The sequence below is a fragment of the Numida meleagris genome, chromosome Z (genome assembly GCF_002078875.1).
Source record: "Numida meleagris isolate 19003 breed g44 Domestic line chromosome Z, NumMel1.0, whole genome shotgun sequence".
Taxonomy (NCBI): Eukaryota; Metazoa; Chordata; class Aves; order Galliformes; family Numididae; genus Numida; species Numida meleagris.
The window spans coordinates 74700349-74724526 of NC_034438.1; the positions used below are offsets into that span (position 1 = coordinate 74700349).

General features: G+C 38.6%; 1 protein-coding gene across 1 annotated transcript in view; it reads left to right on the forward strand.

Moving 5' to 3' along the window:
• PRDM6 (PR/SET domain 6) overlaps positions 1-24093 on the forward strand; it is a 77084-nt gene extending 52991 nt beyond the window's left edge. The window contains exons 4-7 of the mRNA XM_021381395.1: positions 1563-1687; positions 4688-5030; positions 14513-14689; positions 21471-24093. Of these exons, the coding sequence (XP_021237070.1) occupies positions 1563-1687; positions 4688-5030; positions 14513-14689; positions 21471-21585 (760 nt within the window). The 3' untranslated portion in view covers positions 21586-24093. The remainder of the gene's footprint in view (positions 1-1562; positions 1688-4687; positions 5031-14512; positions 14690-21470) is intronic.

The window sequence follows — 24178 nt, forward strand, 5'->3', positions numbered from 1 at the left end:
GAGGGAAAAGAAGAGAGGAGGAGGAGGGAAGGAGAGGGAGAGACACAAAGGGGAGAGTTTTTGTCAGATATTCATAGAACGGCAAGAAAACCATTCTGCTTAGCTAGCAGTGCCCTCCTGAGACAGGGTGGCAGTAAGCGAGGAAAATAACAAGATAAATGAAATTTTTGCAGCTGCTAGTAAAATATTGAGAATCTGCACTTTTTTATTGATCTTTATGATCCTGTTGCCAAGAGCCACTTTGCGGTGACAAAATATGTTGACAAGTGCATATCTCACTGCCATGAAAAATGTGGTAAAGGATTCTCCTTATGTCTGCAGTGTTATACAAGGAACAAATTGCATTGCTACAGCCAATTCTTTATAGAAAGTCTGAATTTAAGGCCTACCAACCCTAAACACTTTTATCTTGAACTTCAGGCTAACGTTTGTAGCAATTCTTCACTGAGAAAACTGGTTGAGGCCTAACATTTTTTTTTGTGGTTTATAGATGTTTTTCTGCCTTACATAAGCTGTTATAAAAAATGGTCATTTCTTAGTACTTTGACTGTATCATTTTGGTATGTAATCCTTCAGCCAGAGTGGAGTGTTCTTCTTGTATATATCGAATTTCTATCCATTTCATGTGAGGGTGCTTTACTGTTCCATGTGAAGCCTACGGGAAAAGGCATTACAAACTGATAACGTTTCTATTTCATCTTGTGCCTGATTCTAATCTTACACAGTTTTTGTCCCTATGTAAATTTTTTAGAGTAGAACTGTCACTCTGAAGCTATTTACACCAGTACAAAATAAGGATAATGCCCTAGTTTTTTATGCTACAGACTCCAAATTTTTTTCTTTTATTTGGTCTAGGAATATCCACAGTCTTCCCACAGAGTGAGGCCACAATGTTTATGGTAATACTAATTTATACTTACTGGAGGATCATATGCAGCTTCCTCCCATTCCATACAGAGGAAGATTTCTGTGGCTGTATGTTCAGATTAACACTGTTTTTGAACTTCCCTAAGCTGAAGCCTATTTTACTCACTAATCCAAGATCTCTCTTTTTGGTGGTATATACTGCTGTAACGAAATGACACGTCGTATCATATCAAACTTCTTGCTAAAAGAACTTACTCAAATGAAAAGCACTGATGTTTATTTAACCCTAAAATACTAACCTTATTATTAACCCTAGTAGCTTAGATAGCAAATGCAAAGATATTTCTATGGCTTAACTTGCAGAACGGTGTGCACCCTGATCAGGATGTTGCATTTCTAAAATCACTTTGAAAGGAACGTTATAAGAAAATATTGCATTCTCATAAAAATCTTGATGCTTTTGAAATGTTGGAATCATATTAGTTACAAAGTATCTGTAAGCAATTTGTTAACCTATCCTACAGGAACTGAACAAACTCCTTTAATGATAATAGATTCAATTTTAAAATAATTGGTAAAAAGTTAACTTAGTTATCTGAAGAAATGGTTCAAAACAATGTGTTTCTACTGTAACACTGCATATTACAGTAATATTCTGTTCTTAAATCTTTTTTTTTCTTTTTTCTGTTGATTAGGTCAAATATATTCTACCGGGCTTGTATAGATATCCCTCGCGGCACAGAGCTGTTGGTCTGGTACAATGACAGCTACACATCTTTCTTTGGAATCCCTCTCCAGTGCATTGCACAAGATGAAAATTGTAAGTTTGTTATGTATTTCTACCTGCACAATCCAGAATTCACGTTTCATATCTAATCAGTTATATTCCTAGAGTATTTTAAGACATGATAAAACAAAGTGACTATGTTTTTAGTAACCCTGATGTACACAAAATATAGGCCATGAAGCTGGTACACTTAAGCTATTCAGCATCACGATATGATTATCCAAATTATCTGAGGGGTTTGAAACTATGCAGGTATGTGCAGATTTCCCACTGTGGCAGCCCCTGATAATTTGATAGTGTGTGAATTTTTTCTTCTTGTAAGTGATTCACCACTATTTTATTCTTCACTGATTTGCTTGACCCTCTCCATTTGTTGTCAGATCTATCACAAGAGACTGCCTATACAAAATAATAAAGTGTTGCAGGTCAATCAGCCCTCTGTTAGTGATTCTTCATTCTGCAACACTGAGTACGTTGAGAGAAGCTTTATTTGAGTGATTGTAGATATGAGTTCCTTCTGGTTAAAAGGTGAAAGCTCAGTACAAGTTGAGTTTAAGTAGCCTCAAATGACAATGAACTTATTCTGATCATTCTTCTACGCCTTCTGAATACTTAATTTTTATTTCACTAGGAATCGTCACAAAGTTATGCATGTAGTTTGTAACACAAACCAATTGCAATCTAGTACTGGATACCTTTGTCTGTAATGGGATAAGGTGATCCAAGCAGACCCTCCAGTTTGTGTGTAGAACTTGATTAGAGGGTGCATCAAAACCTCTGGTCCATTCTGACATCCATATGTGTCTAAATGGTGGGAGAAACTAATAATGGAAGCTTGGTTGACTTTGGTCTAAAGTGACCCTATGGCTGCCCATATATAATCAGTTATATGTACGATATATTTTTTCCATCAAGTACTTGTATACTTAAACAACTCTTCTAAAATGAACTCATGTCTTAGCAACTTAAGTACTGAACCATGGAGCAATAAAACAGTAAGATAGCAGGGATTAAACTGTCAAAAATAAACATCCTGTTTCATATTGAGTTTTCAGATCTGTTGGGCTTGAGAGGAGTTTAAAAGAAATTAAATTACTGGCAGTAATGTTTGCTGATAAAACTCATGCTCTGCAGTGTACAATGTGGAAATATTATTTTTTCTTTCATGCGCTGAAGCTTACAAAACTTTTATTTAAAAAGCAAAGCATTATGGTTAAAATGTATAAATATTGTCACTTGCTATTTTGCTGTGAGAGAAGTTTGAGTTTCATCTTCAGACTGACTGACATGACAAGATGAAATTCACTTCTGAGCATAGGGCCAGATGTAGCATCTCTATGACTTAAGTGCTGCTTAGATTCTCAGAGCAGACCTTCTGCAGATCTCCTGCATAGAGGTATTTTCACTTAGAGCAAAATCTGCCTATATTCTTTAGGTTTTAATATCCTGACCTTATTATTTCCATGGACTATTATGAATACAATTAAAAAAAAAAGAAAAAGAAAATGACCTACTTATTGCGTGAGGATGTTGGGGGGAGATGAAAGCATACGAATCACCCCTTGTACTGAACATTTGTAAAGATACGAAAGATGTATTATATCTGGAAACTTGTAACACACAGCCTCAGAAATCAGGTCCTCAGATACTTCAGAGGAGAATGCCGTGGGAAGGACCTCAACTTCAGTAAATAAAATAGCATGTAATTTTTTAATATTAGGGTTATTGTGATTGAGAAAAGATAGTAAAACATAACTCTTTGAAGTAACTGCTATTGTATGTGGTATTACCATAACATTAGTTTGCATTTCATTTTTATTGAATACTAAATAATGTTGAATGATCCCAACTCACAAATAAAATTTAAATCTCATATTTGCTCTTAGAAATGTATTATAATAACCTACATAAACAAATCTGCAGTTTCTAACCACCTGTTTAAGTAGGTAATTTGTACCTGTGTATAGATGTATAAACACTTTCTGAGCGTAACCAGATATGTGAAAACATAGAGATGTATACATAAGCATACCGCATATTTAATTTTAAGATCTCCATTAAAATGTCATTTCATGATGTTGAGCACACAAAGATTAGAAAGCATTAGAATGCGCTGGGCACAGCTGGCCTGAGCAGTGCCTCTTTTTGCACTGCGGTACAATCTCCCATTAGCTGACTCTATTTTGTCCATAATACCCTTGTTTCATTCACTGCATGATCTAGATTGTACTCAAGGAACGTGGCAGCTGCTCAGCTTTCTTTTATTTGTTAACTCCTGCCTTCCTTATCATGTTATATCCAAATGCAATATTAAATAAGTCACTTGTTTGTGAGAATAGTGTATTGCATTCACAGCTCCAATATCTGAGCACCTCACAAGCCATAGTTAATTCCTATTTTGTAGAGGGGAAATTGATGCACAAAGATATCTCTACATATACTTTTCATTGTCTCATAGTAGCCTAGCTGCTATTAGCATTAATTAGACAGGTCGTGGTAAAGTCACTAGCTTTATATTGTATGACAATTTGTGAGACGTAATAATAACATTCTTAGTGGCCGCACATTGAGACAATAAGGGATCTCCTGGTGTAGTAGATATGTAAGCCCTATTTTGTCTCGAGGAACGTCTATGGTTTTTCCCCACACTTTCAAAATTCATGCTTGTCTGTGATATAGCAATTATATGTGCTGACTGCAACATGTAGACTCAGGGCATCACAAGTACAGCAGCACTTTCTTTCAGATGACAATCCCTTTTGTGTAATAAATGTATATCACAGTCAGGCTTCTCTGAGTGCTTTTGGTCTCAGACACCTCTTTGCATGAGCTCTCATTCCAGTGCCACAGAATCAGCATCATCCATTCAGCACACTGTCTCATTCAAGCTCCTCCTTTTTTTCATTGTTAAAATGAGTGTTTAATTCTGGTGTCAAGAAAATGGATGTTGGTATTTTTTGGTGTCTCCCAGGACTGTGTGAGTTTTAAAAAGGCATAAAAAGGATCTTATTTACTTTTCTTGTTTTCTCCCAGTGAATGTCCCTTCGACTGTAATGGAGGCCATGTCCAGACAAGACACCCTACAGCCATTTAATAAAAGTAGCAAACTATCCCCTGCCACTCCACAGCGATCCGTAGTATTTCCACAGACTCCGTGTAGCAGAAATTTTTCTCTCCTGGATAAGTCTGGGTCCATCGAGTCAGGATTTAACCAGATCAGTGTCAAAAACCAACGAGTTCTTGCAAGCCCAACTTCAACAAGCCAACTAAATTCTGAGTTCAGTGACTGGCATCTTTGGAAATGTGGGCAATGCTTTAAGACTTTCACCCAGCGGATCCTCTTACAGATGCATGTGTGTACGCAGAACCCTGACAGGTAAAACCCAGGCTCTCTTTATTTCTGTATCTACTGATAGCCAGATCCACTGCTTTATTCTTTTATCACGCTGTTATCATTTCCAAAACCGAACCATTATTAGGAGGAGCTTGTACAACATAATTCACCTGCAGATGTGTGAAGTAAGCTGATAAAAACCATTGCTTGACTTCACTATTTGTAAAAACATTTGATGCGTAAATGTACAGATAAAAGGAAATAGCTAAGGATATAATCTTTTTTTTCAGAATGGTTTGGTACATCTGTTGGAAGCAACAAAATAGAAGGAAAATTTATGAATATCATAGAAGGAAAAATGAGGTCAAGATAATTAAAAGTCTCTCTGTCTTCCAAAGATAATCTAACTTGCTGCTCAGTGGCTGTCACAGTCATTTCAGGGTTCACGTATAGTGTGCAATGTGTATGAACTTAATTAAGTACTAAGAGGTAATGAATTGGAATTTTTTGCTTAGTACTATTTTTCTTCAGAGCATGCAAACCATAAATTGTGCAAAGCTGTCAAAAGGAAATACCTACTCTACTAGTGATGTGGAGGAAAACAGATGCCACTTATTCAATAAACTAATATCCACACAGAAGAAAAATGTTGACTAGATACCTCAGAGTCAAAGTTGGTTTGAAAGTTTGTCAATACAGAATTTTATGGCCGTGAACTGAGGATGAAATTTAGCTGAACAAGTGAATTAAAATTTCAGGTACTCTGACCGGTGGCACAGTAAATATAATGGAACCATTATTTATGAATCAAAGCTGGTTTATTTGACAATTTTGATAGCTGGCAGGACAAAAGACAAAAATCAAATTAATTCAATAAATAAGGCTGCCCAAGTTTTGTCTCTTCTTCAGCTGCGAAAGGGTTTGAACAGAACAGCTGAATCCCTGGGAAGTTATTCTAAAAACAGCATTTAATTGTGAATTACATTTAAGCAAAACACTTAAAAATAGTTAGCTGTGAGTCTCCGAGTGTGTTTATGCTTGTCTCTGTCTGTTTGTGTACTTGGCTATCTGTGTGTACACATAGGCTTGTTTGATACTGTGAGTATGGAGGTATCCTCACATAAATCCAGTTTTCCAGGATGACACTTCAAGCGTGACAAATTCGATTCCATGCAAATCTTCACAGAATTTGAAGAGTTGATAGTGTTATGACTGCAAAAACATTTCAACATTTTCTTATTCCAGTGTGTTCTGAATGTCATGCTGGTCTTCACAGAAATAGGTGCCACACCGAAGAAGCCGCAGGACACAAAGTTCAATTTAATGCCCCAGTGTAGGATATAGGTTCCGAAAGGTCCAGTCTCCCAAGTTTCATAGAGTTCTATGTTTCCAGTATTAAAGCATCCTAAGCACACTACAGAGTGTAAAATGCTGCATCGGGGGTCTAGAAGGAGGTATGTTGTGTGGTTCCCATACATACAGTCTCAGCAATTCATTGAGCTATGTGTGAAGACAAGATTTCATCCTTTCCTTCACTTGAACCTGTGTCTCCCTTTATAAAAAGTACCAAGCTGCAGGTAATAACACATGAAGAGCCTCTTGTCAGATGTCTGTCTTACAATTAGCGCTGTCATCTTGGAGGTGAGAGGTTTGGCTTTGTTATTCTATTGTCTTCTAACTACTTAGTGACAAATATATCTCAGAACACAGAAATATGTCTCTTCCCCTTTGAGGCGAACACCATCATTGGTAGATTACTATCTTTCCGTCTTGTCTCTGCAGTGGGTATCTAAATTCTCCGTGTCATGCAGAACAGATTCACTCAGCAAATGCAGGGCACTTTTTTCCTCAGAATACCCTTCAACACACTAGGCAAATAATCTAGATCAGACAGTAAGGTGGTTGCTTCTCTCCCATAGCAGCAAAGAGAGGGAAGGGTAATAGAGGAAAAGAACTCAGCAGACTTAAGGAGGTTTTGGGGTGGAGTGGAGATTAGTTGGTGAGTGAATACTGACTCTGAAGTGTTGAATCTTAGAAGCTTACAGGAAGATTTGAATCTTAATACCTAAGGCCACTTTCTCGATGTTCACACTAGCTAATATGGCTGATTTCTTCTTTGGCTAGTTTTTATTTTTTTGAATCCAATTCTTAATAGAAATTTGTAACTGGTGTTATACAGAGAGCTTTGAACCTATCAGAGGATGCATGACAAACTTAGGATCAATATGCTGCACAGTCACTATGATGCTCTGTTTTGTGACGAAGGCATTTCCTCTGTACTGAAGAATGGCTTGCACCTCTGTGTTCTCATGGAGCCAATTGTGTAGATCCCTTGTGGAGGCCAATTTTATAATGTCTTCTTTGTTCTAGTGAAGCACACTCTCAACAAAAGAGTTCTAAGAACACTTCCCAGAAGCTCTTCTTCTGTGACTGAAGTCACACGGATCTGTTCAAGCTCACTGCATTTGCGTTACCTGAGTAACAGTGCAGATCCCAGCTGCCCTAGGATCCGGTTTCTCATATTCCTACTTAGCTCATCACAGGTTGAACTTAGATCCTGGCTAGCTTTTTGTCGTTTAGCAGGTGCCGGCAGATCAGCTGCTTAGTGGCAGGAAACGATTGTCCTTTGTTTCCTAAGTGTAAAATATTTCCCTAGATGAAAAACTTCTGAAGTGCGGTACAAAATTTGCAAGAGTCAAGAAAATAGGGCATGATTTCTGAAGGTATGCCTGCCTGCCAGCCTGAAAGGACGGATGCAGCTCTCTGGCTGGCATTTCGTCACCAATATCTGCAGCATCGCTCCTGCTGATAAGCAGCTCCCCATTTATTGTCAGCACACCAGCCCCTCTGTCTTTGATATGACTGAAGTAGCAGGGGAAATTGTCTTCTCTAGGAAATGGCTTTAGACTATCTGTTCTGGCTTTGTGTTTGTTTTTCAACAATGCTGATTACCTGCAACATGAGGTACAGGGAAAACTCCTTTGAGTTTGTACAGGAGTCCAATTCATGGGCAGAAATTTGAGGGCAGCAGCATATCTGAGGTTTGAGAACTACAACAAAAAAAATCGCCAGAACAAAACTCGCGAAACTTTAAAGCCACTTAGATTGAGAAAACATCTGAATGGGATCATAGAAGTAAACAGACATAAAAAAGCCCCAGATTTCTTTCCATTAGGCAATGAGAAAAAAAAAAGGGTCCCATTTGAGATGTAAGTGATGTAATAAATAAATATATATTTTTTAAAAGAGATGAACTCAAAATAGGCAGCATTTTCAAGATCAACAGTGTTTGTTATTTTTAGAATTGTAATTTAGATTAAAATTGACTTTATGTAATGATTTACTTCTCTCTTCACACTGAGATACATTTTAGTCTGTTAAATGTTTGAGGGTTCTTTTTGGAAGCTCATAGTAAATGGACGTAGAAGGAATGTGGGAGATGAAAACTTAGATCCACCTGAGTTCTGGGGCATTTCATACCTTTTTTTAAGCAGCTTTTCTTTAGGCAGAAGTACTCTGAGCAGCTGTTCCATGAAGCAGGAGTCACAGACAGATTTTCTGCTCAGGTTTCTGTTTGTTTATTTATTTCTTACTGTTGTTGCTGTTCTTGTTGTCTATTGCTTTGCTTTTTCGCCTGCTGCAAAAGTTTCCCGTAACCCTATCTGAGCGCCTGCAGAAAGGGGTATGCAGAGGCCTCTGAATGAATAATTATGTGTACATATATACATATAAATCACGATCACTTTTCTGACACAGTTTCTTTTAACAACAGCTTTCTTCTTTCTCACGTTGACCACCGCGTTTAGGTTGCACTGTTGTTGGGTAAGGCAGATGTCTGCAGTTCCCAAGAGCTATCTTGTGGCACAGTTTCTCATACAACTTGTACTTTTGTGTGATATTTGTTCTCGTTGATTGTCAAAGTATTTAATCTTGACAGTTTGAGGAAAAACTCTCTCTACATAATTGTGTCCATGACTGATAAATTGGGGATGTTATCGGGCCCTCTCCATTCTTGTTTATTCAGAAGATCTCCTTGCGTGTGCATTTTTGGTGTTACACCTCAAAATTAAATTGCGAGGGTTTTGTTTCATTTTGTTTTTCAAACAGGAGCTTGAAGTTTGAAATTGCCAATTTAGAAGATCCTTTTATCTGAGATCATGGCCCAGACCATTCTGTTTTTATCTTTTTCTTTATAGGTTCCATGTCTTTGACCTTGATGCTCGCCCCATGTCCACTAATTAATTTAAACATCTCCTGAAACAGACAAACAAAAAGTAAATGTGATCAAGAGTTGTCTATTTCTGTTTATAGTGTGGCTATGGAATATTGCTCAATTAAAGTAAACATCATGCTGAAGTTAATGCTTGTTCTTGCATAATCTTTTCACAAAGGTTCACAAACTCCCAGTACTTGCAGTTAATAATAACAAAGAGCGTACCGAGCAGCACCTCTCCCTGACAGCTTCAAAAGTCTGACAACACTTACTTGCTCGGACTTTCTGGTTGTGTTAGCTCTTCCGCAAACATTTGCAGAGGCAACTCGAGAATCCCCGGTGGGCTCGGCTCCCCTGTACGTGCTGATGCGGTGCACAAAGCGCTCAGGGCTGTGGCCTTGCTGCGTTAGCAGAACACCGCAGCAGCAGAGGATGTGGAGCTGGGCCCGGAGTTACTGAGCGTTAGTAACCTGCTGATGGTCCTGCTGGTGCTGGCTGTGCTGCAGCGTATGGGAGAGCAGTGCTTTCAGTCTCTGCTTTGTTCTCCAGCCTCTGAGGTCGACTTGCTAGAAGAAGACCTCCCTCTGAAATGTCTTTCCATTAGGAAAACTGACCTAGTGAAAAGTGACCTAGCTCCTCTGACTGTGGCTGTGCTCTCCACCACTGTTACTGCAGGTTTTTGAAATCCATGGATTCTGTTTGTGAAAACGGTGCTTGCAGCATTTCAGCATGCCCTGCTTTCACTTCCACCAGGGGCTGTGCTCTGACCTTTTCCCCTCCCACACCGTGGAGCCCTGCCTGGGGTTCAGCCGCGTGTGCTGCGAACAGCATGGCTTGGTCCCAGACAACGTGTGCTCTGTTCCCCTCTCCTTAGCCCTCAAGAATGAGAAAAGCAGTTTCAACTGCATGTCAGTCTCTCTTTTTTCAGCTTGTGTTTTCTGGGATTTTAAGATGACAGCAATGTGCTAGTTTGTCTCCCTGATGTGACAGCATTTCAGTGATAGAATTATTGGTATTCAGGAGTTCACTATCACAATAAATTCGTCTCTTAAATATTGCACTGGCATTCCACGTAACCTCTGACAACAGCAAGTCTGGTTATGAAGAGGCCTTGCTAGAAAGCAATTCATTGAAGAGGAAAGAGTCTGAATATTTGGTGGAAAGTAATTATAATATTTTTAAGATCATAATAATTCAGCACATCTCTGATTTATGATTTAGAGTGTTTATATTGGCTGGATGCGCTGAAGACTTGGGGCTGGAAAGTGCATTGCTCCAGTGGAGGAGCAATAAAAGACAATAGCTATGGAGATATGTTGTTCTTGCTAAATCTAGTAAGAATCAATTTAAATGTATGGTTTTCTGTTAGCAGCTAGTCCAGGTGAAAAAAAATTGATTTTTCTGTGGTTCCTTCCTAACGTGTTGCCTACCTTCTGCACAAAGCATGAGCTTCGGTAGTGTTCAATAAAACTCGTAGAGGAACGTGGATTTTGTTCTGCTCCTGTACAAGATGTAATTTGTCCTAGAAAAATTAAGATCTAAAAGTATATGGCATAAAAATATATCACCAAATGGCAAAATCGTTCAAGGGGTTTTCTAAATTGGGAAGCAAAAACAGCTGCTGACTGATTTCATTTTGAAAATGCAACTTGAGAACCTTGGAAAACCGCAAAATTTAAATCACTACAAAACCTGAAAACTGTTACATTGCAGGTATCCCCTCCTGAATTTCACTTTAGTGTGTCATGATGTAGTCAGGAACTGAAAGATTATACTCTCTGGAAAATGCTGATTGATGCTACGTGGCAGTGAAGCTACATAGCTGATTGATGGTCCACGGGGTCAATGACAAGTGTAATTTTTCTAACAAGAGAGGTTGCTTCTAGGTAAGTAGATATCCTTCCTTTAAGCTCAGACAGGAAGACAGAGAATAGGAAAACATGTAGTTGTATGACTAATGAAAAACATTAGAACTGCTTTTGATGTCTGTCAGCACATCACTTTTATCAGCACATTTCTGTACATCAGCTCAGCTGTCCTTAAATGTCCTTAACATTCATCAAAATACTAGATGAGAAGATTTTGATCAGCCTTGATTTACATCCAGAAGGGCATTCGAGATCCTCTGTAGAAAAACACGCGGATGAAAAGATCCAAAATTACATTGTTCCTGGTAATGATAGTTGAATAATTTTATAGAAGAAAACATTTCTTCAGATAGTCACCATGTATGGTCAAGCTGGTACAGCTGTTTCGTCAAAATGCTGGCTTTCGTACCTGCAAATCGCCCTATGCACCTGCCTGCAGATAGGTCGGTATGCAGGCATTCGCACACAAAGTGACTGACATCCATTTTGTTTGAACATTAATTGTCTGGAACATCAGTATACATCAGGGCTGTGAGACAGCTGTGCTTGTATTCACTTGCATACCTTGGAGCTCAGGAAGGTACAATGTGTTCTCAGTAATTCCAGTGGGAATTAGCTTTTCTGAGCTGTGACCGCAGTCAGCCTAGCAGCACATCATTGCAGAAACAGCCTATGACCATCACTGTTTTCGCCACTGTGTCCCTGTCCTTTCTGTCTGCAGTCCTCTGGTATACAGAGATCACCGTCTCAATTCAGTGTCCCAGTGCAGACCAAAGTGATGGCAGAAGACATAACTGTTACATCAAAGACAGCCCTGCTCTGCCCATGTCAATGTACTCACTGAACCGAGCATTGCTCATGTTCAGTCCTTCTGCACCAGTTTAAAAAACAACAACAACAAAAAAAAGTATTGATTTTTTTTTTTTTTCTGCCAGGAAATATTTCCAGGCGAACTGGTTACCAGAGTGGAAAAAAAAAGAAAAAAAGATAACTTTTCTACTTATTGAATGCCTTTTTTTGCTTTTGGAAAAATGTTGCCATATGCAAAATTTGTCAAAACTTGGCGTATTTGAATCTGTCTATTGCACAAATTACATGTGGCATTTTAAATTTGTTGCCGTACTGCAACGCCTATATAGGCTTTCCTTTTAAAATGAGCTGTTTAGCGTGTCATGTATTGATCTTGAAAAAATTACTTACTTTGCCCACTTGGTTCTTAATCAGAATCATATGTGTATAAATAGGAGAAATGTATCCCCTAAAAAAGTAGGATAAATTATTTAATAGCTGATCTGCTAAGACATGGATGAATGGAAAAAATACAGTCTAAGTGATATAATAATAGGTGACCTTTTACACATCTCTTCGTCTTGAGCATCAGCCAGTGAAACTAGTTCTGAGTATGTGATATATATACTCATATCCTTTATAAACAAGAAGTTTGAGACAGTGTAGGGGGGAAGAAGATTTTTCTTTTATCATAACGTTCCATGATAACTGGCTTGGAATTTTGACAATTTATGTATAAGTTACGGTGTGACTTTTCATGGTATGAAATTAATCATGTTGACTGGTTAAAAAAAAAAAAAAAGATTAATTGGTTTTATATCGTGTTGAATCATTTATTGTGGTAGCTGTTAAAAATAGATAACCAGAGGCTAATAGATGTTAATGGTCCCTTTCACTATTAAAAAATCAATATTTCTTGGATAGAGCATATCTTAACGTGTTCTTTTTGCTTCAAAGTTCTTGATTTGAATATTTCCAAACAAATAAGTCTGTATTCACAAATTACCTTTGTTTTGCCAGCACTTGAAATTTCATGTCAAGTTTGATGAATACATTTTGTGTAAATTAACCATGCTCTTGCAGAAAGAAGACTAGAAAACATGTTGCTACTTCTCTTCCATTAAAGAAAGTAGGTATTCCATGCTTGGCATTTTTTTCTTAAAATATGATTTTGCATACATTTGTAAAATTTTCAAAGGCTGTGTCATCCAGGTTAAGTAACCTATCCACAGCTTTTACATATCTATTTCAAATTTGTTGGAAAGCAGTTAGGTTTTCAAATGCAAGTAGTTAAAATTGTAAGCTATTGAGTTATTGACCAATACCGAGCTATTAATCAAGCTAAAAAATTCTACAAGCAGCGTTCAGTGCTCTGAAGCACTGTAAAATAATAGTATTTGTGTTCAGCGATGCAAGTAGCCACAATTAAGCAGTTCACTTGACAAATGAGATTGGTCACTTTATTTTGCACTGAAGTGAATTGTGTGTGTTTGGTCACCATTGTCCGTTTCCCTCTAGTTTCAGGTTCTAGCCACTTAAGCTTATACGTTCATTAAAGAGAAAGCAATTAAGTTGATGTTGGCCATTGGCCTAGAGACGCATACATCAACAGCTGTGATTTAAAATGTTGTGTGGGTTAAAAATCATTCCTGTCCTCCTCTCCTTCCAGTTATTAATTTTCTTAACAAAAAGTCTGATGAACATTTAGGGACTCTGCCACTGAACTAAATAAAATATGAAAAGGGAAAAGATCTGTAATATGTTATGAAATCACTTTTACAAAACAGAAATACATTGATAATGTTTCTTTATACTTCAGTTAGCAAAGGTGTTTGCATTTCAGCAATCCTGTCTCACTTTGCTGTCTTGTTTTCTTTTCTTCTTGTGTTTACAGTGTGTTTGTTATGGTTCTGAATTTGTAACATCTCAGTCAGGTTTGTTTGTTTGCTGTGTTTGTTTTTAACGGATCTGTTTTTATCAGATAATGTTGAGAACCTAATCTGTGGGTTTCATTTCAAGATCACAAAAAAGTCATTTTCAGTCTGGCTGCGAGAAACTTGATAATTAAAGGCAAATATTTTCTGTAGCAGTAAGAAAATATAAAACTAATTTCAATCTTTCCAATGTCTCTCACAGCAAAATCTGACCTCAAAAAAAAAAAAAAAAAAAAAAAAAAAAAAAAAAAAAAAAGAGATTCTTCCAAAGCATTGTGAAGAACTTCATTGCAAGCAGTCACAGAACCCACCTAGAAGGTAGTTTCAACAATCCAGCTTGCAGTAGTAGGTGGGGCCTATGGGATTTCCTGAGCCTCCTAGCTCCAGCACATGAGGAATTCTTTGTGAACTGGGAGTACCATGCTAAGTGTGGCAGAAATAAGAAAGGCATAGGATGTGTAGTGCTTGCTTACTACCATGCTGGATTATGCTTTGTTGGGTTCTAATGCCCTTAAGCTCTCAGGTAATTCCTGCACACATATTTTGTACTTGCTAAAGATCATGAAGGCTGGGGTTTGTGTCTACCAAGAAAGTCCCAGAGAACTGGACCCACAGCTCTCTTTGGAAATTATTGGGAAGACTGAATGCTTGTCCCCACGTAGTTTTTGACTCACGACCATGGGATGCACTGATGGCACAGCGTTTCTTTTTCCTCTGCAGGCCCTACCAGTGCGGTCACTGCTCCCAGTCTTTCTCCCAGCCCTCGGAGCTGAGGAACCACGTTGTCACGCACTCCAGTGACAGACCTTTCAAGTGCGGCTACTGTGGCCGTGCCTTTGCTGGTGCTACAACGCTCAACAATCACATCCGGACGCACACTGGGGAAAAGCCCTTCAAGTAAGTATGTGGAGCCAGCAGCATGCCAGCTGCCAGCAGAGAGGGAAATATGTAGCTACTGCTCTGTAGCAACACACCAGTGCGAGGGAGAGCTTCCCTGGAAAGCCAGGGCCAGATAAGTCCATCTGTGGCTTGACTGAAATCAGAATTGAACCAGGCTTGTTTTCAGGTGCCTTGCATGCCCAGAGCAATTTCCTATCCTCTGATGAGAACTTGATTCTTTTAGTTAAATGACAAGCTGCTGCCACAGAACCGTGGCTGAAAATACAGTCCAGGCTGTTACAGGCTGTACTGTAGGTTACTGACTTTCTGTGATGCCTGTATGAAGAGGTAGGTGGAGCTTCACCTTCAGCTAATTTGGATCTGGTTAAATGGAGGGGAGTGGTGGTGGTGGTGCAATATGCATCTGTTTGTTATTTTTTTTTTCTCAGAACCACTGCATAGAAAATGCAGCCCTACCTTGTGGCCTAATTTTGATAAGATCCTAATAAGTTGATAGTGTTTAACTACCCAAAATATTAAGAAAAAGGGACCTGCCAGGACATTTTTTAATTAAGCAGACTTTGCTGACTTCTGCAGTTTCTGCTTATTGAAATTAAGCCAAGGACACATCTGCATCTCAGAAACTTTCTCTACTTTTACCTCCAGCAACAGTACAACTGATCCAGGGCCGTTTTACTTTCTGTTCTGCAGGACTCTGCCTACTCACCAGGAGATGTTCTCCAAGACAGAATATACATTTTCCGTGTTGATGTGTGTGTCTTTTCTGAATTGGCAGGCACAGATTTTATGTTTACTGTATCTAGAACAATCCCACTTTGTTAGAAAAACAGTATATTAATATAAATCCATAACATATTGATATCACTTCCTTTGAAAGCTGCCCGATGTTCCTACGAGGATGGTAGAGTAAGACTGGGAGAAGGTATGTCTTCCCCAGTTCCACAGTGGCCACCTGTCCTCAGCCAACTTTCTTCTCTTTGTCTTTCTTTTCCACTTTTGCTGCACTGTGCTCCAGGTCTGGTTAATGTAAGCCAGCTCAGCCACGGGGCCTGTCAGAACCCCTCATAACAAGCTCAGCAGAGATACCAATGCTTTGCCTCCATATATGGCTGAAAGGAAGCTTGTCCTCCATACATGCCTCTGCTGGGGACAAGGGGACAGAGCCAGGAGCCAAATGCTGCATATCTGGGACAAAAAGAGTTTGCATACCAGAAACTGTGGCTGGTGTAGTCCTGTAGGTGGCAAAACATGGAAACTGGGAGCATCTCAGCGATAAGTCCACCAGAACCAGGCTGCTGGATGCTGAGAGCCCATAGAAAGAGAGCCAAAAACAGTGAGAGCAATCACATTGATTTTATCTAGTTGCTGTGTAAATAGATTTTAGTAATTAATGGAAGAGGTTTCTGGGTCAAAATGGAAAATAGATTTCTTTTAATGTTAAGGTGTTACTTATGTGTAACCTTGTTGACTCCACTTAATTTTTTCCCTAACATCCTGTTTTTGTCATGTTTCCAATAGATCTGCTCTTTTGCCCCATTTAGAGCCATTATTTTTCCCTGTTACTTTAGTAATTTTTTCCCATTTTCCAAAGTGGGCTTGACTGTAGTACAATTTCTTTTGTGAAAGAAAAGGCTTAATGTATGTACTACAATTAACCAGAGGTCTGGGATTTGTTTCACACTGCTTATGCTGAAGTATTTACACATTCTGGGCTGCACCTGCCTCTTCCTAAAGTCACAGCATAGGGCAACAAAAGATATGGATGCTTTGTACAGCTGCTTTATGGTGCATGTCAATGGCGCCATTCAGTTCCTTCTTTAAACACCAGAAACAGCAGTTCCACTTTCTCACTGGAAGACTCGTCAAAGCATTTGGAGTAAGCTGGCTGGTAATTTCACATGAAGCTAAAACTGGAGCTGCCATTCTTCCTGCCCTTGGTAGTCAGATAAGGGGATGCAGATGCCCTGATCCTGAAAGCTGTTCAGAAAGACAGACTTAACTTCCCTGCAGGACTGCTTGTGTCTGCGGGAGGAGAGAACTTATCCAGAAATCAATCCAGCCTCTCTGCTGGGGGAAAACCAGATAGTTGCAGCTCGTCCTGGTACCTCCTCACTGCTTAGATCCTCCTCTGAACTTGAGAGGTCCAAGACCTCATATTATGTAAGCTTAGGAAAAAAAAAAAAACCAACAAATTCTAGTAAACAGAAACAATGTCTTGATCATGTAGTTTAGGTTTTGTATGTTTGTCTGCAAAGGTGTTTTGAGTGTTCTGTACCTCAAAATCTCTGTACTTGTGGCAATGCACACAATATTTTTAGCAAGAAAGATAGGGTATGGAAAGTGCTAAATTACTCACACTGTCGCTCAGTTGTATTGAAAGTAACAGGCATCATTTAAAACATTCTACTAACTTCGGTTTTGTGGCTGAAAATGGGCAACGAACTGGATAGTTAATGTGCACCTTCTGTGAATGCAATCTCACTATTTCTCATGGAGCAAGCCAACTATGTAAGTGGCATTTGGACAAATTATTCTGTGCACATATTAGACAGGCAATGTCAACCATTAGGTGTATGTTGTGTGGGTATTATTTCTATAAAGCAAATCTGATATACAGAGGATTAAAGTATTTTTAAATATTTCAAATTATTTTCTGCTTAAGAGGACGTCCATGGTTGGTTAAAAAGCTTTAGATGTGAGAAGACACTTTCTCTGTAGGTCTTAGTTAGCTTTGGATGTATGGTGGAAGACTTTTCTATTTGCTTTTCATTATAGATAACAATGCTAAGTGAGGTTATCTGTAGCCAAAGCTTTAGCTACGCAGCCTGGACTGCAGGTCCAGTTAGAAGAGATTTCGTTTCATGTCACCACAAGCTATCAAGTCAGCCTCGCCAATGTAATGTTTCTGTGTATTCTTATCTTTCTAAAGTCTCCACTATGGCTGCTAGTCTGAGAACAAAGCCCTTTAGCAAATTAAAGGTAGGGGAAGAAGGGAAATTATTGTCGATTCCCATTTTATTAAATTCTTTGCCCCCTCAGCCTTTTCTGTTTCTGAAAAATTTAAGGTTATCTAAAGAACAGAGTCAGGGCTATGCAAACATGTAGTTTTCAGGAGTCAGTTGAAAATAATGAGAGGAGATTCTTTCAGATTGGGATAAGCCAGGGATAAGCTTTTCATTTTTCTTATGGAAACGCAAAATTAGGGAATGTTCATTTCAGGCCAAACATAAATGTTGCATGTGCAGTGACACCTTTGGGTTGTACTCTTTTTGTTATTTTTTAACTTTTCCAAATTACATCAAAATTCAGTGTAAAATGTAATTCTTGATCAAAATTTTAAACTATTATGAAAATATCCAATGAGAGCGCTTTTTTTTTTTTTTTTTTTTTTTGTAAAAACCTATCTTTGTTTTCTTCATTTAAAACCTTTCACAGAAGTTGATATCAACTTGGGAATCTAAGCAGTCCTGATTATAATTCTCAATGTCAGTACTTTAAAGGCACTCATAAGCCACAGACCAGGGAGGGGTATCTAATGAAATCCAGAACCTGGCATCACAAAAATCCCCCCATACTTGTTCATGTTGAATGTGAATATAAATATCATTTGGTTCACCTTATCCTCTCAAGCAACCAGAGAAGCCTTGTGGTAGGGTGAAGTTTTGCGTAGGATGAGGCTGACTGTTGTGAGACAACAGTGCTCTTTGTATGTAAAATGAAGGCACGTGCATGTCGTAAGAAATGATAACATGGACCTTCTTGTCACTGATGCCATCTAATTGCTTGAAGAATTTTAAATTCTTTCTTTTAATCTACCTTGTACTGCTGGCTGTTTAAATAATGTACAAATGCCCTCAGAAAGATTAACTGGAATTCAAGTGGCCTCTCAGTTAGTAGGCAGCATCATTGCCAATATTTGTATCTTTGCTTCAACCTTTAACAAAATTTTGATTACACCTAATTTAACCAGGCTTGGGCTCAGTCCCCGTGATTACATTTTGAGTTACTGTCGGAGAGGTGGACTCTTTTCCTTTTTGACTCTTTTGGCTACTGTTAAAACTTCCAGCACAATGTTAACCATGTGTGGCTAGTAATATAGGAACACACAACAGAAACATGCATGCACATAATCAGCAAACTCAGACGTGGGTAACTGCAGTGGTTATTATGCTACAACAGACTGGGAAAGGATGACCTTTAGAGGGAAAATGGATGGCGTAATTCAGAAGAAAGACTGTTGTTAGATCTCATCCCATTCCTACTTGCTATGAGGTAGTTACGATGAGTACTGTGACACAATTGTCCACACCTTTCCTGCCAGATTGTATCTAGCAACACCTTCTTCGAGTCAAACTGAATAGAGGAATCAGGGGGCTAATGCTTATCTCTGCTTATAAGCCTTTTATTGACTGTAATCTTTAATCACGCTCTTTGCAAGAGCCTAGAGAGTACTCAGTATCTCGAGTGCTATCTGAAGGTAACCCAGGTGCATGAGACTTAGCTGTCCACCCAGAGGCTTTATTCTGATTTCTACCCAACGGCTGCTTAGTGCAGACATCACAGTCTGACCAGTAGTGCCTGGCCTAGAGAGCACATGGCAGTAGCAACAAATTTACTCTTCCTAGTGGCATGGTACGACCTTCCTGTCTCTCTCAGTAGGAACGTGTCCCAGAACCTTGAAAGCTAGAGCATCATCACTGGTAGAAGCCAGTGGGCAAAGGATGGGAACTTGCATTTTAAAGGAATGCAATGTCCTTTGTTCCATGCTTTCAGGAGATCCAAGAAGGTTAAGGAGGTGTACATAGCCAGTGGTTTTACGGAGGAGCTCTAGGTCTTTTGATAACCTTATGGTCCTTCTCTGGTTAACTTATGGCCCTGAATGTCCTGATATGGCATATTCCACTCCTTTGCCCAGGCTTTTAGAAGCTGGGTGTTGCCACACCTGATTTTGTAGCTTACTATGAAATTGTACTACTTGCATCTCCACAGGGCAAGGAACCAGACCTCCCATTACTCAGCAAGGAAAGTGCTTGTCTTTGTAGACATCAAAATAGCAAAACTATCAAGTTCAAGTAGACGGCAATATCTCACACAGACTAAGTTAACCCCCAGCCTTAAAATTGATTCCAATGCCTCTTTGATAGATATGTACAAATGTATATAAAAATAATATAATAATTTGCAAGTTTGTCAGGCAATGGAAGGTAGTATATTTTGACACACTAATCCAGTAACTAATCAGTTTTCTAATAAACAATCAGCAGTACACTAATGTGTCATCAGCACTTCAGGAGCTCTGGAGAGTGGATGATCTGCACATAGACGTTAATGAATACACCAAAAATCATTAAGTAATCAATACTTCTGAGTTATTTTCATTGAGCTGATAGCTCTGATACATTAAAGCTGACATTTTACATTTGTCGAGATCACAGTGCAGTTTTTAACAGTGGAACAGGCTGCTAAAAATATTCCATGAAAGACAATCAAAGAAACACAACTTAAAAGTGCTGACATTTTAGGTTGGTGCAGTAACTTGGATGAATGTGTCTGTAATGTCTGTGCTAAATGCTCCTTTAGCAGAACTTTCTTACTAAATGTTACTAGTGTGAAGAACATTCCACAATTATGCATCTGTGTAAATATCTTTCTTTTCTGATTTTTTTGTAAGCAGCTAGGTCAGTGACAATTCACCTTCTATCACTCGTATCAGTGAAGAGAAAAAGACAAATACAAATTAGCTTAGCCCACTGTTTCTCTCCTTTCTCCTTTGAAGGTGAAGAGTGCGTGGTAGTGATGCTTGTATGATAATCTTCTCTGAAGGTAAAACATCACATGGCAGCATTAAATCAAAGGTGGCTTTTGAAGGGGGTGCCATACAAGAGGGATCCACTGCATCCGTATTTGCAATTCATCAAATATCTCTATCTAGCATATGGAATGCAAATTAAGAGGATAGTTTTGGGGGGATTAGATACAGTAGATTCTATGTAAGGGCAGGGAGAAGGGATTCACGGGGAGCGAGTAACATCCCTCACCTTACTCCCTCAGAAATTCAATAGCTTTGTTAATGCTTTCACATTTTATTTTTGATAGGGATTATAGTTATCTGAAGAGAGAACAGGGTAGAAAGAATGAAGACATAACAGGCAGCAAAGAAAATGCTGGTGATAGTTATGAGTTCTTGCTCAACCCACAAATAGTGTGCATGTCTTGAGGTAATTAAGTAATCACTAACTCCATGTGTGCCTGTTTTAAAATGAACCCTATTGCATAGATAAACTGCAGATCAGATAAGCAATAAGTTTTCTCTTGTTCTAACACTAAACAAGTATTGCTTTCTGATTTCTCTTCCTCAAACAGGCAATTGTGGATTTTAAATTAGCAGAAGGTGAAATTCTATTTGTCATCAATTTCTCCTAGGGGTTACAGAGCAGAAAACTGCAGACAAGCTGCTTCTTTGATGGCTCACTCCTAAAAATCTCTTTTTGTTCTTTATCTATTTGAACTGACAGTGATCAGAGCTACAGCAGGACAGGCCTCTCTGGAGAAATCACCTTCCCCCTGTCTATTGACAGATTCCTCTGTTCTGAATCAGACAGGCCTTGTCCCATCATAGGCATCAAGGTCTTGGAAGTAGCCACCAATTAAACCTCTTGAGCCAGTAAAATCTGAAGCCACTTTTGAGTGTCTGTTCTGATTAAGCAGGATGAGACAAAGCCCATCACCCCCCCCAGAGCAGCTCCCTGGTCTCAATTTTCTCTCTTGCCTTCACCAGGTGCGAGAGGTGTGAGAGGAGCTTCACACAAGCCACCCAGCTGAGTCGACACCAGAGGATGCCCAATGAGTGCAAGCCAATAACAGAGAGCACAGAATCAATTGAAGTGGATTAACTGATTGACTGGTTGGAATTAAACTGCAAGGAAAGTCATGATTAAATGTCACGGACACTTAAGCAAAACCAAAGATTTCCTCTGAGCAACTTTCAATCAGTCCCAGAAAACCAAAAGCAGTAATAAAATAAATAAGATGTTAAGAGATATTGATCCTGGCATGAAAGTGAGACCAGGAAAGAGATTATTTATTTATGACTAGGGATGAGTCTTATTTCAATTGACAAGTTACTTGGGACTGTTAACATTTCAAGTCCCACCATGTATTGCTTTAATTCTAAAAGCCTTTATAATTGTTATTTAATACCAAAGTGAGGAATCTCAAGGGTTCTTCTGCCCGCAGTTATGACTGAGAATGCACATGGACTTGTTTATCGTTGCACCTTTTTGTAGCATGATTCAAAGAATCCAGATGTAACCCTTAGATTTGGCTAGGCTGGGCTAAGTTGATCTTGATGTGGCTGTAATAGAAATTGGTGTGTGGGATGGGGAGTAATTGAGAGCTATATCTGGGTCAGAGTCAGCCTCCTCAGACCAAAGGGCATTTCATTTCTGTAGTCTCATGCCTCACACTGTGTGCACTTTTTCATACAAGTAGTTTCATTCAACGACATTGCATTGGTACAGATATTCTTGGGGGGGGAGGGGGGGAGAGAGTAAGGGGAGGTGGGAGGAGGAGAAGTGGAAAAAAAAAAAGGAATGTTGTATATCTGCTAATATACATTAAGTAAAAGAGCCGGTAGTAAAGCTAGCAGAACTATCAAATTCAGCCTCATAGATAAGAAAGACAGTCTACTTGCAAATAGTGTTGTGAGGAGCAAAATAGCAAGGTAATGTTTCTATGTTTCAGTGGTTGATTTAATGGTTTGCTTACGTTTAGAAAAGCTAAATAGAAATCCAAGCTATAGTTACTGATATTTTTATTCTGTCGACTTGGATCAAACTGAAAATGCTCCTGTATTAGATGAAACTTTCAGCATTCTTGAGCTGAGCTTCGAAACAAAATAAGTCAGTACTCAGATACCTTGTAAAAGGTTTGAGGTTTGGAGGCTTCATTGTGCTCACTTTGCCTGACACAGTATGAATGGAAGGAAGCCAAAGTCTTCCCAGCATCAGTGCAAAAAGCTCAGATGTTGTTACGTTGGTTTTCACAATTTTCATATTCAGTTACAATGGCTGTTTTCAAGCTTAATTTTCTTCATACTTCATCATTTTGTCAAATCAAAGAATGATTTTCACTTTTAGAGACCAGAAGTGTTTATATATTGATTGTCTCAGTGCTAGAGCTGTAGTTTGATAAAAGTACAAAATTAAAAAAAAAAATTAAAAAAAAGGAAAAAAAAAAAAAGGAAAAAAAAGGTAAACTGCTCCAAGGTCATGTTATGTCATGACATAATACTGCAAAATAAATTTAGTAAGATTATAGGAATTAAACTAAATTTGTTCACTTTTACACCAAAACTAAAGTGCTGGCTAACTCCTAAGGGCTCAGTTGGTCATATCATATACTTTTAAAACGCTGAAGAGCTCAAGCAGAGAAAGAGCATACAGTACAAATACATTTGAAGTGAATTTAAAATCTAAGGCATCCTTATGTCAGGATGCTGTTTCATTACATTGCTAAACCACACTGCAGAGTCTGGAGTTTCCAAAGCTTTTTAGGGAATAACTTCAGGATTTACCATTTCTGTGGTTGTCCATTAAAAAAATATAAAACACTGTGAAAAATAGTGATTTTTATCATTGGTCTATCAAGTACCAGATTATCTTATAAAGAGGCTTCTGCCCTGTGAGCTTTTCAGCTCTGTTTCTCAGTGAGGAGTTATGGGGATTAAACAATTCAGTCATCACTTGCCTGTTTTTATCCTCTAAGCTATAAGAGATTCTTAGCTACTATATAAATGTGTTGCTTTTTGTTTTTGTGTTGTTGTTGTTTTTCTTTTAGGTTCAAAGAAGCTGAATAGGGAGTATTATAACTTAAAGGTGACTATCTGAACATGATTATGTTCCTAGCAAGGCTAAAATAAAAGGAAAAAGAACACCCCAAACTGATGAAAAGCCTTTCATACTCTTTCTCCTAGTAATTCACATCTTCCCTCATTTCAGAGACGTAAGGTAAAGAAACCTCTAGGTGGGTCAGCAGGTTTTAGCTAACACTTGAGCAGCAGCTATAGATCATTGCTGCGAGCGAAGAGATGTTCCCACAAGAAAAATAGCTGAAATAGAGCAAGTGGGAAAAGAGATATGTCATGCTCTGAAAAGCAAATGTGAGCTATGTGTTAGGTCACTGACTTGTGCTGTTGCTGTGCTCTCCTGTTCTGGGAGGTGGTTCATGGCAGTTCAAACTGCTCAGCCTCTTGCAGAGAGAGGGACTTACATTTGAATCTGTAATGCAAATTGCACGTAAGTATGTGCTTACCGACATGCCAAGTTTCCTGCTGAATACAGATAGGCTTATTCACAGGTTTCTAATTAAGTGGTTGTCTAAGTGTTCTCCTGAATGGGCGTGAAATAAAGTTCAATTCTTTCAAGATTTTCTTGGTTTTTTTTTTTTTGGTTTGTTTTTATGTTGTTGTTGTTTTCTTTTTAATTC